Source organism: Vicugna pacos, chromosome 3 (assembly GCF_048564905.1).
Source record: "Vicugna pacos chromosome 3, VicPac4, whole genome shotgun sequence".
Lineage (NCBI taxonomy): Eukaryota > Metazoa > Chordata > Mammalia > Artiodactyla > Camelidae > Vicugna > Vicugna pacos.
In genome coordinates this window covers 30,967,396-30,981,844 of record NC_132989.1, presented here as the reverse complement: position 1 = coordinate 30,981,844, position 14,449 = coordinate 30,967,396, and the positions used below count along the sequence as shown (strand labels likewise).

General features: G+C 41.5%; 1 protein-coding gene across 1 annotated transcript in view; it reads left to right on the top strand.

The window, feature by feature from the left end:
• Positions 1-423: 423 nt before the first annotated feature.
• Positions 424-14,449, top strand: part of ADAMTS19 (ADAM metallopeptidase with thrombospondin type 1 motif 19) — a 221,253-nt gene continuing 207,227 nt past the window's right edge. The window contains exons 1-2 of the mRNA XM_072950428.1: positions 424-592; positions 1,217-1,869. Of these exons, the coding sequence (XP_072806529.1) occupies positions 502-592; positions 1,217-1,869 (744 nt within the window). The 5' untranslated portion in view covers positions 424-501. The remainder of the gene's footprint in view (positions 593-1,216; positions 1,870-14,449) is intronic.

Sequence of the window (14,449 nt, the reverse complement as noted above, 5' to 3'; positions counted from 1 at the left end):
TCCGGTCCCGAGGAGGGTGCGGAGCCTGGCACGCCGGGCTGCTGGGACTGTGGCACCAGCCCCTGGCAGCTCCGCGCGGGTGCCGGCGGCGAGCCCCGGCTCGGACACCGCGGCGCTCCTGCCCGCGCGGGGCAGTCCTCCGCCCGTCCCGAGGCAGCGCTGCCCGCCCTGCCCCTGCCGGCTCTCCGCTGACGGTGGGGCTGTCCTGTGGGGCTCCGGAAACTCCTGCAACGTCCAGAACACAGAAAATAAGACTCATCACCTAATCCGCCAGGGAGCCGGAGCGCTGCGGGGCCGCGGCGCTGCCTGCCCCCGCTCCTCCCCCACCCCACCCCCACCCGTGCTCCGGCAGCCTCTCGGAGTCACACAGCACCCCCCCTCCCACCCCCCGGCAGACAAAGGGCCTGGGCAAACTCGCCGCCCGGCCTCCTTGCGCTCCGGGAGGCGGCGGCGCCCGCGGTGGATCGCGCAGGGAGGCGCGCGCGGGGCCGGGAGCGCGGTATGGGGAAGAGCCGCGAGATGCGCCTGACTCACATCTGCTGTTGCTGCCTCCTTTACCAGCTGGGGGTCCTGTCGAATGGGATCGTTTCAGGTAAGTTCCTCCGTGACTTTCGACTTGCTTTACCACTTCCGCAGCGGAAACCGAGAACGCACGGGTCGGCAGGGCTGGTGCAGCTGTGCGCGGTGAGCGGGGCTCAGCGGGCAGCAATCAAAACGAGCGTGCGGGTGCGGATGAGAGCGTCACGCTCGCGAGCGAAGCGCGCTTCTCGTGGCCTCATTTTGACCTCGTGAAATGCTGTTTTCCCCAAAGAGACTAGTAAGATTCGCAAAGGTACGTTTACAGCACCTGGAGGAAAACTGGCAAGTAAAGAAATTGATAGCAGTGGCTTGCTCTGGCAGATACTTAGAAAAAGTTTTAGTTGTGCTGGAGTGTTTGTACCGGTTTTCTCTTCAACAACTAAATGCTGTCACCAAACTTTGCGGCCCCCTCCCCCCTCCCTTTCCCCCATAATCGTACTTTTATTTTGAAAATGCTGGGGTTTGTAATCTGATCGCTAGGCTTCGGGGGTTGCAAGAGTTTCAGGGGCTAGACGGGTGGTCTCCAGCGCGTTACCCGAGAGCTCTGTGTCTGCGCGGAGTGTGAGCTTGGGGATGCTTGTACTACTGGAACCGCGGCACTTTAAGCCCCGCACTTCTCTGTCTGCCCCGCCCGCAGGGCTGCAGTTCGCCCCCGACCGCGAGGAGTGGGAAGTCGTGTTTCCTGCACTCTGGCGCCGGGAGCCGGTGGACGCGGCCGGCGGCAGCGGGGGGAGCGCTGACCCGAGCTGGGTGCGCGGCGTTACGGGCGGCGGAGGCGCCCGGCTGCAGACGGCCGGCAGCTCCCGCGAGGTGCGCTCCGTGGCCCCGGCGCCGCCCCAGGAGCCCGCCGAAGGCCGGTCTGAGCCCCGGCCCGGGCCCCCGCCGCCGGGGGGCGAAGAGGACGAGGAGCTCGAATCGCAGGAGCTGCCGCGGGCAGCCAGCGGGGCTGCCGCCCTGTCCCCGGGCGCCCCGGCCTCGTGGCAGCCGCCGCCGCCCCCACAGCCGCCCCCGTCTCCGCCCCCGGCCCAGCAAGCCGAGCCGGACGGCGAAGAGGTACTGCTGAGGATCCCGGCCTTCTCCCGGGACCTGTACCTGCTGCTCCGGAGAGACGGCCGCTTCCTGGCGCCGCGCTTCGCGGTGGAGCAGCGTCCGAGTCCGGGCCCCGGCCCCACGCGGGCAGCCGCCGCCCCGCGCCCTCCCGCGCCGCCAGACGCCGCCTGCTTCTACACCGGGGCTGTGCTGCGGCACCCCGGCTCGCTGGCCTCTTTCAGTACCTGCGGAGGTGGCCTGGTAAGCGCCTTTCCTTCCTCGGCTCCCCACGTCCCCCCGCCACTCCCCGCCGCCGCCTCCTAGACCGGCCTGATTTGCATGCACCCCATCCCCTTCCAGAGTGCGCCCTGAACTTCGCCCTCGGCCGCACCACCCAGGAGTCTGCACCGTTTACCTCCCGTGGAACATCTCCAGGGCACTCACTCAATCTGAAGGCTAATTGGGTGCATTAATAGCCCTCTCCTTCTAGATGGTTATGTTTCTTCGCAATACCTCGTGAAACTGTCTCCTTGTAACCCTTCCCACTGGTTTTCTTTCTTTTTGTTTTTCAAAATAAGCCCACCACGTGGTGTCTTTTAGGAGATTGGAAGACAGCCAACCTGCTCACTGCTGGGTCTCCTCCTTGTTGGCCCCTCACCCCTAGTTTCTCATCTGTTATCTCATAGTTTGTTGGGGTTTTTTTTCCAAGTCCTACTTCAAAGTTGTCAGAACAGTCCTCTAGGGAATGACATTCTGACAGCTGTCTGGAATTTAAACACATCCACTCTCACGCAGGACACCTGTTCGCTGTTGCTGTGAGAAACGAGTTGAGAAGGAGTTAACTCAAAGGCTGGGAGCAGTTGACTAATGGATGATATTAGAATCCAGTCAGTCCTTTCAAGGTTATGGGTCTGTGATTTCACATTTCTTTTCTAAGGTTTACATTTTATTTGGCAGTAGTTGCTTTTCTGCTCTCCATTCCATGGAGGAAAATGGCAGGGGTGAGAGCCTGCCTAAGAGGCTTTTTGGAACTAGAAAGTAAAAGCCATTTGCTGTGTCTGAACAATAGAGATCATCATTTGATTTTACCCCCTCCGTTTTGACCCAGGGTTTGGGATAATTGTTACCTCCTGTAAGCTGGCCTTTACTTTGTGGTAAAATGTACATAGCATAAAAATCGGCTTTAACCATTATTTATATGTACAGTTCAGAGGCGTTAAGTACATTTACATTGTTGGGCAGCCATCATCACCATGGACTTTACTGTTGGTTGAAGGCAAAACCCCACAAAATGCTGTAAACACCCATATGGCTGGTGGCTGCGTTTTGGTGTTCCTAGTGAGCCGCTGATGAAATCCCCTGGACTCATCTGAAGGCAACCTGCTCATTTGGAGAAAAAAATCCACTAGGAGAAAATACCGGCACAATCAAAGCCAATCGAAGCCGTAAAATGGAAAAAGATGGTTAAAACTCCAAACAAAATGAAACTGGAAATTTTTACCTATGCCCTTCTAAGGTCCCGTAGTCAAATGATGTAAAATGCTGGACAGGGCTATATTTTACCAGATGCTCATAATGATGAATATTCAAATATGGACATTTTTAGCCATGAGTGAAAAAAACTGGCATGGAAAAATACATGAAGAACTTTTAAAAATGTTTTTTGTGGAACTGATGTTTGAACACTTCACTGGGGAGAACATTTTGTGGGGATTTCATTGTCCACCAGTTTTTGGCCAGGGATTAAATGATTACATATAGAAAGTTCCTGGTGTGGTAGAAGCAATAGGGGATAAAGCATTTCACTGTGTTGAAATGTGGGCTTTTGGTCAGATTTTCCAAATGAGCTATGCCTTCTCTCCATACTTAAAGGAGCAAAGTTAGAATTATGAGTAGGTTTTTCATAGACTGCACAGGAGTTTGACATACCTCCCTGTTTATCATGTTGGACTTTTCCTATTAGCCACATATGTATATGTTCTGAACTGGGAAGTCTTTGTTATTGAGGAAAACTGACGTTGCCAGCAATATAGTATAGCAGTCAGACTTTGAGTAAAATGTTAGGCAAATAGCCAAGAAGGGCGGGTTTGTTACTCCAGACTCTCCCATGCCAGCCCTTTCGCTTACGAGGGTGTTTTAGGCAAAGAGAAGGCATAATTTGTTATCCGAGCTCAGACACTGGTTTGTTCCTGATGTTTGACAAGGCCCTTTCCTCTCTAGGCTTCAGTTTTCACAAGTAAAATGAGAGGACTGGGTGATCGAATTAAAACTGGATGATAGAATTAAAATTTTACTGGATGCTTAATGTATTCTAGGTTCTGTGTTAGGGGCTCACAGATGAGAAGGACATCATATATATTTTATACAGTACGTTTTGTCGTCATGAAACAGTGACATACCAGCATGATAAATCAAATGTTAGGCCCGAGGCTAAATCATGCTTGGGGAGGTGGGGAAGGCTTCCCAAGGCGGATAGCATTTCAGTGGACTTTGAAGCATGGAGAGCCTTTCCTCAGGCAGAAAAGGGCTGAGAGTGTTTTAGAATGAGGGAGGAGACCGAGTGGAGAGGTGGAAATGCAGACCTATCAAGGGAATGAAAAAAAAATATAAAAAATTCCTGTGAAGAGGCCGCAAGGTACAATAAGGGGAGATGATCTTAAAATGTCTCCTGAGAACAGGCCTCCAAAGCCTTGTCTGCTAAGTGTGGGCTTTTTCTGTCCAGCTGTTGAGTATCATAGGACTACATTCTTCCTCCTCTCTGTTTCTAGAATTGGGTGCTCTTGTAATTCTAATGTCAGGAATCGTGATGTCTTTATATGAAGGTGAATTATTTATGAACACAACTGTCTTTAGTTTGCAGTCAATTTTTTTCCTAGTTAGTGAAACTTCCTGATTGTCAGTTGCACAGGAAAGAGTAGATCACAAAGTGCACCTTCCCTTCCCCTCTCTCAGTAGCAAGTTTTAAATACATGTGCCTAAACTCAGCACTCTTCGAGTTATTACGTATTTAAAAGGCTCCAGAAGTCTCCATCAAAGGAAGTAGAGAGCCGGGTATCCAGTACTGCAAAGTGGTGAACATGTTTGAGCTTGGCCACTTCGTTCTCCAGATAGCAGTCTGACTTGTGCTGTGTAGGGAAAGGTGCTGGAATGCAGATTTCGGGTACAGGTTCGGGGGCTGTCTCTTCAAAGTGCTTAATCTTTCTGGATCTCATTTCCCCTATTTATAAAATGCACAAATTGTACATGTATATCTAGCAATTGATGTATGAAGTGTTCTTACTATTTCTGTTTCCTCTTACTATTCTGTAATACTGAATAATAATTTCTGAGCCATTTATTAGATCTCATAGGCACATAAATATCATGATACTAAGTGATTAAATATTTATTGAATGACTCCTTCGAGCAAGGTGTTGAGTTGTGTAGCCACTGAGAATAAAAAAAGAAGATAAAGAAGCTTTGATATGTTTCAAGGAGTTCCCAGCCTGGCCTGTCGCTCACTAATATAAACAGGGAAATAAAATAGATTGAGTTATGTACAAATGTAGGTATGATCCAAGTGCTTTGATGGTACTACCTTGTTCATCTGTTCATTTCCAGAACATTATAAGATACCTAGTTTTTAGCAGGCATCCAGTAAAAATCACTGAATAAGATATAACACATGCCATACTTTATTATGTTTTAAATAGTAATCTCTAAAAAATTAAAATACAAAAAAACCCAACAAATTAAATTCCATGCAAGAGTAAAATAATTGTTTGCTTCAAAAATGCTTGTTTTTATAAAGCACACTTAAGTACTGGGTTAAGGTAAACTAGATCAGTACAGTTGTTTGCTATGGCCCTTTAGATGAACTTGAAATGGCCATCAGTAACATTTAGATGATTTTTCCAGAGTGACAGATGACTGCTAAAACTTAAATTTTGAGTTTTATAAATTGAGAGTTTTATACAGTAGTCATTTTGATTAGCTCTTGATACAGAATCTACAATCCTGTGTAAATTAAATTGTTTCTCAATTTACTGCCTTCCTTGAATCAAAGTATTTGATGCCATGGCAAGCTTGGAACACTTAAATATGTTGAGGCCTCTGGTACAGGAGAGTGCAGGGAGTGGAAGGGGCCCGAGCGTGGTGGTGCCATTGGCTTTTTCTGGTGTCTGTCCATGCCAGGCATCATATGCCAAATGTCTGTCCCTAAGCAAGGGCAGAATAGGATAGCGGTTTCCCTGGCATATAGGTGACACCATAGGATGGGGAGCCTCCACTCTCGAAAGATGGGCCATTGGCTTTCTATATCCAGTGGGTGGTTCCACCTGACTCTTCAAATCATTGGAGAAGAGCCAGGTAACTGAGTTAGTGGCAACAGCTAGGTAAGCAGGAAACCAAAACAAGGTAGGCCGACACCTAAAAATATCACAGTGGTTAAAAAAAAACCAAACCATATAAAAGAGAGTCATCAAACTCCAGCTGATTAAAAACATGAAGCAACAAAATAATAGATCAAATGGATGCTTTAACTGATAAATAAGAGTGGATAAATATTCATGGAAAAAACTTAGAGAAAATAGGAACAGTGCTATCAGGAAAAAATGATTAAATACCGTGGACCTCAAACTATATGATTGTTAGAATGAAAAAAAATCCATGGATGAACTGATATGTAAATTTGTAACCTAGAAGACCAAACCCAGAAATTATTCCAGAGCATAATATACTAAAGGACAAATGGATGCAAACTATGAAAGAAAAGTTGTGAGCCATGATCATAGGTCCACATTTATTTAATGGGAGTTAATTTTTAAAAGTTAAAGGATAGAGGTTTTAAAATGCAAGCTAATATACCCTAAACATTATATTCTAATTTAAATCACCAAAATATGCTTTCATCAGCCAGGCTTTGGATGTGAGGCCAGATACTACTCCTGTGAGTGTAGGTCAGGTAACTGGTGTTCCAGGTGAGCCTTACTCATCATGTACCAAATCCATTTTCCAATATAGATTTCTGTATGTGGAATAAAAATGAAAAGACAAACGTAAAGCAACTTATGTGTAGAGTCCCGGACTTTTCAAACTTTCAAATCTTTTCCAGTTGTTTCATCCAAATAAAATCACAACAGTTTTTTTTTAGCAACTTGATCTTAAATTTTTCCAAAATTTTCACAGAAGCAAGACATCTTTTGCACTCATACTTCACTGTCTTTAATGTCTAGTGTTTGATTAAATCACGTAATTACAAAATGTGCCCATGTGCATTCAAACAAACATAGCTGATTCTTGGTGAACGGACAGGCTGACTGGTGGAAATAGCTGTGTGCAGCGAGACAAGGGAGGAATGGACTAGCTGTGAGCATTTGGCATACTGCATGCTCCCGTCATCGTATTTTCTGGGTGGTGTACAGAGTGTCATTTAGTTCAGTGATTGGAGATGAATTGGCTGATGTAACCAGTGCTGGTGAGGGAGAGGTTAAGGGAGCTTTTCTTGTATCAGAAGCAAATTTGCCCCAGAGATAAAGGAAGACAGACACCTTCAGACTGGAGGACCAGCCACCAAACTCAGAGTAGCGGAAGTTAAGAGACCCCCAAACCTAGACTCACTGACAGAGTATTAGAAAGTCAAAGACAAAGAGACTGTTCTCCACGTTTAATAAAGGAAAGTTATTTACAATACAATGAATGTCAAGTTGACGTCAGAGATGGAATCAGTCATAGTGGACACTAGAGGCTCGTGAGTTGACAGCTTCAGGGTTCTGAGGACCTGTGACTTCGAATCCTGCGTTCAACCAAACCACCACTCAAACTAGAGGCAGAGTAAAATCATTTCCAATATTATAAGGGCTCAAGCTTCACCACACAGAACTTCCAAAAAGTATGTAATGAAGTCTTCCTCCAACACCCGTCCACAGCTATTACTCAGTATTCCTTCCTAGAGGTAGCCGGGGTGTTCATTTCCAGTATCTGATCTAGAGATAATGGATGCAGAAACTGATAAATGCATGTGTACATTTAGAGCTTTTCAAAGCCATATTATTTACACTCACATGGACATGTGACATTATCATGTATGAGTGCATGAAAAGAGTTTCCTTTCTTTTTTCGTAGTTCTGTTTTATCTGATTGAAAAAATGCTCCATAATCTCCTTAATCACTTGGTGTGGGTATACATTTGATTGATTCCAATATTTTCCGGTTATGAACAGTGCTAAATTAAATAGGACTCTGTAGATAGGCCGTTTTGCCTACGTCACTTGTTCTCTTGTCAGCGGGTGTGTGTCTTGGTAATTTGGGGCCATATTGCCTGACTGCACCCCACAGAGGTGATGCCACTGTACTGTCAGGCCGGCAGAGAAAGTGAGTGAGTCTTTCTCCTCAGTTGTTACCGATTTGGGTGTTATGAAAGTTTTGATGTTTGTGAAATCTAGTAGGCAAAGAAATATTATCTCCAAGTAGTTTTAACTTACATTTTTTTTTGTATTATTGGTGAGACTGATCATCTTTCCAGATTTTTATTCTCATTTCCTTTCCTGTAAACTGTTTTTTCATATCTTCTGCTCATTTTTCTATTAGGCTTTTCATCTTTTTCATTTCACATTCCAGTACTCTTTTTCTATTAGTATTTTAAAAAGGTAAATGATGATAACAAAATTACCCAAGCTGAGTATAGAAAGCTTAGAAAAAATGTGAAATAAGTCATCTGTAGGCTTACTACCCATAGATAAGCGCTGTTAACTTTTTTGTGGACATACTGAAAAGGAAATGAAAAACACCAAATAAATGTTTTTTCCAAATTTATTGGGAAGCTGGGGAAAGAAAATTTTCTTAAATGTTATTTTTGGTTTGTCAGATTGGCACAGATTATGCAGATTAACAATATCCATTGGGCATAGTTGGGGAACACTTAATCTCATACGCCGTAGGAGAGTAAATTGGCAGCGCGTCATGTGTGATGTATTTAAATTTTAACGTGCTTACTTTGTAGCTCTTCTGCTTGTAGGTACCAATATTACAGGAATAGTCATATGTGTGCAAACGATTTATGTATAAGCCTGTTCATTGCAGCGTTGTTTTCAAGAAAAGAACACTCTAAATATTCATGAGTAGTGGGCTAGTTACATCCATGTGTTGTCCAAATGCCCAGAGAACAAAAAGATAAGTAGTTCCTTGCTTCAGTGTCTTTACAGTTTTGGGGGAGCCTTTTCTTTGCCTTAGCTTGTCCTCCTTGTCCTTGTTCTTCACGGTTCTTTGATTTCCTAAGTGTTCAGTGTTTGCTTATCCACTTTAAGTGCACATCTCTTTAAGACATCCTGTGGTTTTTCCAGATTAAAATTTAGAACGGTGATGATAAGGTTCCTGCTGACAGTGACACCTGAAAGAGGTTTCTGTATTTAGAGTGGCCAATATGCAGATACTCCAGGATTTTTTAAGGAAGTGATACAGTGAATTCTAGTGAAAAGGATCATCATGGTGATGGAATGGGCAATAGCACACATTAAAAGTTAATGAACCCTTTAATCGTAGGTTACTCTGTCTTAGTATCCTGAGAGACATCAGGCACGGACCAATTTTGTGAGAAGAAATTTTGTTTATTTAATAAAATTTATTCGTTTGCTCATTTGGTAATCTTTATTTAATATTCATTTGAATATGATTACTTGAAATTTATTAGCTAGATCATAAAATAGTATCCTTTTTTAAATTTGGGAAATTCTCTATCGGAGTCTCAAAACTTTTTATGCAGCACTAAAACAGAGCCCATTTTTATTGCGCTCTTACGCAAGTGAATGTTTCTCCTTAATTATGATTACATTTTTACCCAGATGGTTTTATGGCTTTGTGGTTGCAAAACGAAGAAGAATCACAGGAGTTCCAGGTTCCTGATAGATGGGAACTGTGTTGAGTTCGGGAAGTACTCTTGACATATTTTAAAGCAATGGGGGAACCAGTAGTCCCTCTTGGATCCTGATTTGCGGAGGTCGGGGTGGCAGTTGTTCCTGAAAGGAAGCTTTCAGATTCCCTCAGCCGAGTGGGACCATGATTTGATGCGGAGTGCATGTAGGGTGCAGCCATACTGAGCACATCATCTTGTCTCCATCTCATCTTTATGCTAATGCCAAGCCCTTGACTGAGAGAAGTGAGAAAATGGGAAGTCAGCCATTTCAGTGCTACCCAGATATTCATACAGAATTATTGCATGGTAGTGTTGGGATGGTCCTTGGGGATGAGATAGTTTAGTACTTGCCTTTTCCAGCTGATTTTATTTCGCAATTAATGTGTATGTATCTGCAATAAATTATTAACTGTTTAGGCTTTTACCCGGATGATCAGGATACGGAGCTGGTGAGCCCAGGCCAGTTTTGGCATTATTTAAACAGCTTTTGCATTTGCTTAAGAAAATGAGATTTAATTTTTTTCCCTTCACAAGCATATAAAGATGTTTCACCCCAGCTTTTCCCTCTTATCTCTGCCCGACTTCACCTAAAATCTGTGGCCACTTTCTGCAGGGAGCCCACGTCATTGGCTTTTGGCTCATGTTTCTTGATGACATATATTTAAAAGTCTTGTGTGTAGACACCTGTATTAAAATCATGGCGGAGGGGGTAAGGTAGAGGGAGTTGAGAGTTCTCCATTTAAAATCAGAATCCCAGATTGAGCCTCAGAATTAAGAATTATATTTTTAAAGAATCCAAGGTAACTCTAGTGCAAGCTTAAATTTGAAGGCAGCCACTCTCGCGGCTCTGAAACCTCCAGAGATCATGATCTTTGAAGACTGCATTTGCATCCGTCAGGCTTCATATCCTTCGTATCTTGAATGAGTTTTAATACTCTTTTAGCTCCAATTACAGAAACTTGGACACTTCCTGTCCTTACCTTTAACATCTTTCCGGGAACACTCAGATGCCATTGGGTTAGGCAGGATTTTCTGGATTTCAAATAATTATTCAATAGGCTATAACTGTGAATTAGTTGGGAGATAAAATAATGGGGCCTTAATGCCAGTATGAATGTTTTCTTACTCCTTACATGAGAAAATATAAACTTGCTACCCATACTAGAATTTAGAAGTAAATAGAGCTGAATTATTTCAAATTGTCATCAATAGTTTTGTGGGCAATATAGCAGGAGACTTAACTCCAGCTGTTTCATGATAGTTACTGTTATAAAATTGATCAGGAATAAAGGAAGAAACATACCTTCAGATTGAAAGGGGTCTGCCATACCATGAAGTTTCACTGTGGATAAATGAAGACCAAGGCACATTTTAGGAGAATGTCAGAAAATCAGTGAGAAGATGGAAAACTCTTTGTGAGAGATGGTCTACACTGGAATGACAGTGCAGTGTGGCAGGTTAAGAGGACTTTGGAGATGCATTAAGATTGAAGTGGTAAGCTATCTCAAATGGCAGAAATAACCTAACAGGTTTTATCTACTCATTCACATTCCACGAATTTGGATGTTAAGAGTCCTGTAAAACTCTAATTAGAGTTAACAGTCAAACATTAACATGCTTAGAGGAGTGCCAGGCAGATAATTCTATCAGCTAATCTGATTAGTGCAAATTTGTCTATCTCCATTATAATTTGGATTTGAACGCATCTAATAGCAACTAAAATGTGATAGTTACATTTCCTTCATAAATGTATTATATTGCCAGCAAATATTTTAGTGTGCCCAGTTCACAGATAGGCAGTTCAGCTATTGAAAGAGGAACTTATATATAATTAGCACAGGGTCTTCATATTGTTCTCTGGTTGTGTGCTTGCAGATAAACAGAACCTCCACAGTTTACTACAACAAAACAAAGTCTGAATAATCCGTTGCAGAAATAACAATTATATGTAAATAAAACTAACCAAGTGTAATGTCTGATTAATGCATTGCAGAAATACCTGTTTTAAAATTTTTTAGTGCCTCATTTTATTTACTCACATGCATAGTTCCTGTGTCTCTATAGAGCTCCAGTTAGAATTTTGTCAGTTCAAAATAGGTGGTTCTAATTAGTAATGTTTTAAAAAGCATTGAATTGGTATTTTAAGATGAAAGTTCTTCCACAGAAGTTTTTCTAAGTAGAACCTAATTATTTCTCATTAGTAAGATAGATTCATGAATATGTCAAGCTGATTTTTCTAGGGTAAATCATTATTTTAAATACGACAGATAGAAAAGGATATCGTGAATGCTTTTTTTTCCCTCCTAATATTTTTTTCTCCTGGTATGATTTACATGCCATAAACTCACCCCAATATACAATTTGGTGATTTTTGTACATTTATAGAACTGTGCAACCATCACCACAGCTCAGTTTTAGAACACTTCCATCACCCCAAAGGGGTACCTCGTATCCATTTGCAGTCATTCTGTTTCTACCTCTAGTCCCAGGCAACCATTAATCTACTTTCTCTTTTTATAGGTTTACCTTTACATTTCATATAAATTGTATAAAATTTGGTGTTTTGTCTGGCTTCTTAAACTTTGCATTTTTTCTGAGGTTCATCCATGTGGTACTATGTATCAGTAGTTCATTCTTTTCCTTGCTGAATAATGAGTCTTTGTTCATCCATCAGTGGCATTTGGATTGTTTCCACTTTTTTGCTATTATGAATAACGCTAATAAAAACATTTGTGTATAAGTCATTGTGTAGATATATTTTATTGTTCTTGGGTAAATACCTAGGAGTGGAATTGCTAGGTCACGTGGGAAATTTATGTTTGATATTTTAAGATACTGCCAAATTCTTTTACAAAGTACTGTACTAGTTTACAGTCCCACCAGCAGTTTGTTAAGATTCCAGTTTCTCTACGTTCTCACCAACACTTGTTACTGTCTCTTTTTGGTACTGGCTATTTTTTGGCTCTGCGGTGGTATTTCATTGCAGTTTTAGTTTGCATTTCTCTAATGAGTATGTTGAGCATCTTTTCATGCCTCTTTTTAGAGCCATTCATATGTCATCTTTGGTGAAATGTCTGTTCAAATCTTTTGTCCATTTTGAATTAGGTTTTTTGTCTTTCTACCATTTCGTGTTAAGAATTCTTTATATACTCAGAATATAGATCCTCTGTCAGACGTTCAGTTTGCTAACGCTTTCTTCTGGTCTAGAGGTTTCTCTTCATTTTCCTAATGGTGTCTTTCAAAGCCAATTTTTATACATTTTGAAAAATCAAGTTTATCATTTTTATCTTTTAAGGAATGTACTTTTGGTGTTGTAACTAGAAACTCAAAGTCTCATAGACTTTCTCTTATTTTCTTCCGTAATTTTGGTTGTTAGATTTAGATCTCTGATGTATTTATAGTTAATTTTCTTTTTATGTACGGTGTGAGATAAGGGTTTAAATTAATCTCTTTGTGTATGTATATGTGCGTGTGTATATGTATATATATCTCTCCAATTTTCTGCCAGCACCATTTGCTGAAAAGACCATCCTTTCCTCATGAAATACCGTAGGACTTTTGTCAAAAGTCAACCATAAGTATGAGTTAACTTTTGAACTATTAATACTGTTTTTAAAATCTTTATGTTTATCCTTATGTCGGTACCATACTGTCTTGATTTAGAAGGCTTCATAATACATTTTTAATTGGGGAAATTCAGTTTTGATTTTTCTTTTTGAAAGCTTTTTGGCTGTTGTGGATCATTTGCATTTCTATATAAATTTTAGGATCAGATTGTCAGCATCTGCAGAGTCTGCTGGAACTTTAATAGGGATTATGTTTAAAGATCAATGTTGGGAGCGTTTCCATCTTATAAAAATTACAAAAGATTTTTCTGCTGTCTGGAAATTATTATCACTAGAGCAACCATTAAGGGATATTTTTGAACATCCCATTGATTAGTAAGGAACAAAGTTAGCTACCAATAGCTAGCCCATAGTGTAGTGGACAAGATTTAAAATTAAATAAAGGATTTATTAAAACAAATATTCAAAGCCACTCATTTGGTGTTATATAAATAATATATACAAAATGGGAAGTTACATACTTACTTAATGTTTTTCAAGATTAGGTCATGAATTCAGGTATCAGACTGTAGTATTGTTTCATATATCCCACTGCTGTGAAAAAGACTATAAAGTTGTTAGGGTCAGGGTTCAAATCAAGTCAACAAATACAAACTAACAAAATCCAAATCAACCTTTTCAGGAAGTAGATTTTAGTCACAAGCATTTAGAACTATTCTCTAAATGTAAACTTGTATCCACATTATTATGTGTTTCTTTAAAGAGTGCCAAGAATTCTAATATTGTTCTTTTTATTAAAAACTAAAGCAATAAGCTTTCTCTGGTAATGTGAGTTTGAAGAGATGCCTTCCAGACATAGGAATCATGATTGAGAAAACGCTGGGGAAATTAAGACTCTTAGATAGTTCATCTATTAAGTATTAATTTAGTAATAATACAGAGAAGCCTAGTAAAGGATAGAAATACCATATTTAGTTAATTGCAGTAGATAATTTTCCACACGTGGGCAGCTCTTACATTATGGGTGAGCCATAATACTGGCAGCGTCCTGGTACTGATGAAATTTGATAAGAGAGCAAATGTGGACTTGGTGTCATTTTAGGAAGTGAACATTTATGAAAGTCTGGTTGCACTATTGCCCTTGAAAAACTTGGCTCAGGAAGTAAAAGGGAATGATATCCAAATAGCTATATTTAAATTTTTGGTTTTGAATAATAATATATGGAGATGTATGCAGGAAAACTATAATTTTTTTTAAAATGTGCGTAAATTTCTTCTGCTTTAGTTGACAAGAGGTCAAGATTAAACCAGATTTTCATCCCTGTAAATCATATATTAATTCTGAGCTTTAATGAATATAATGATGGCCCAAGAATGCTATCAGGAG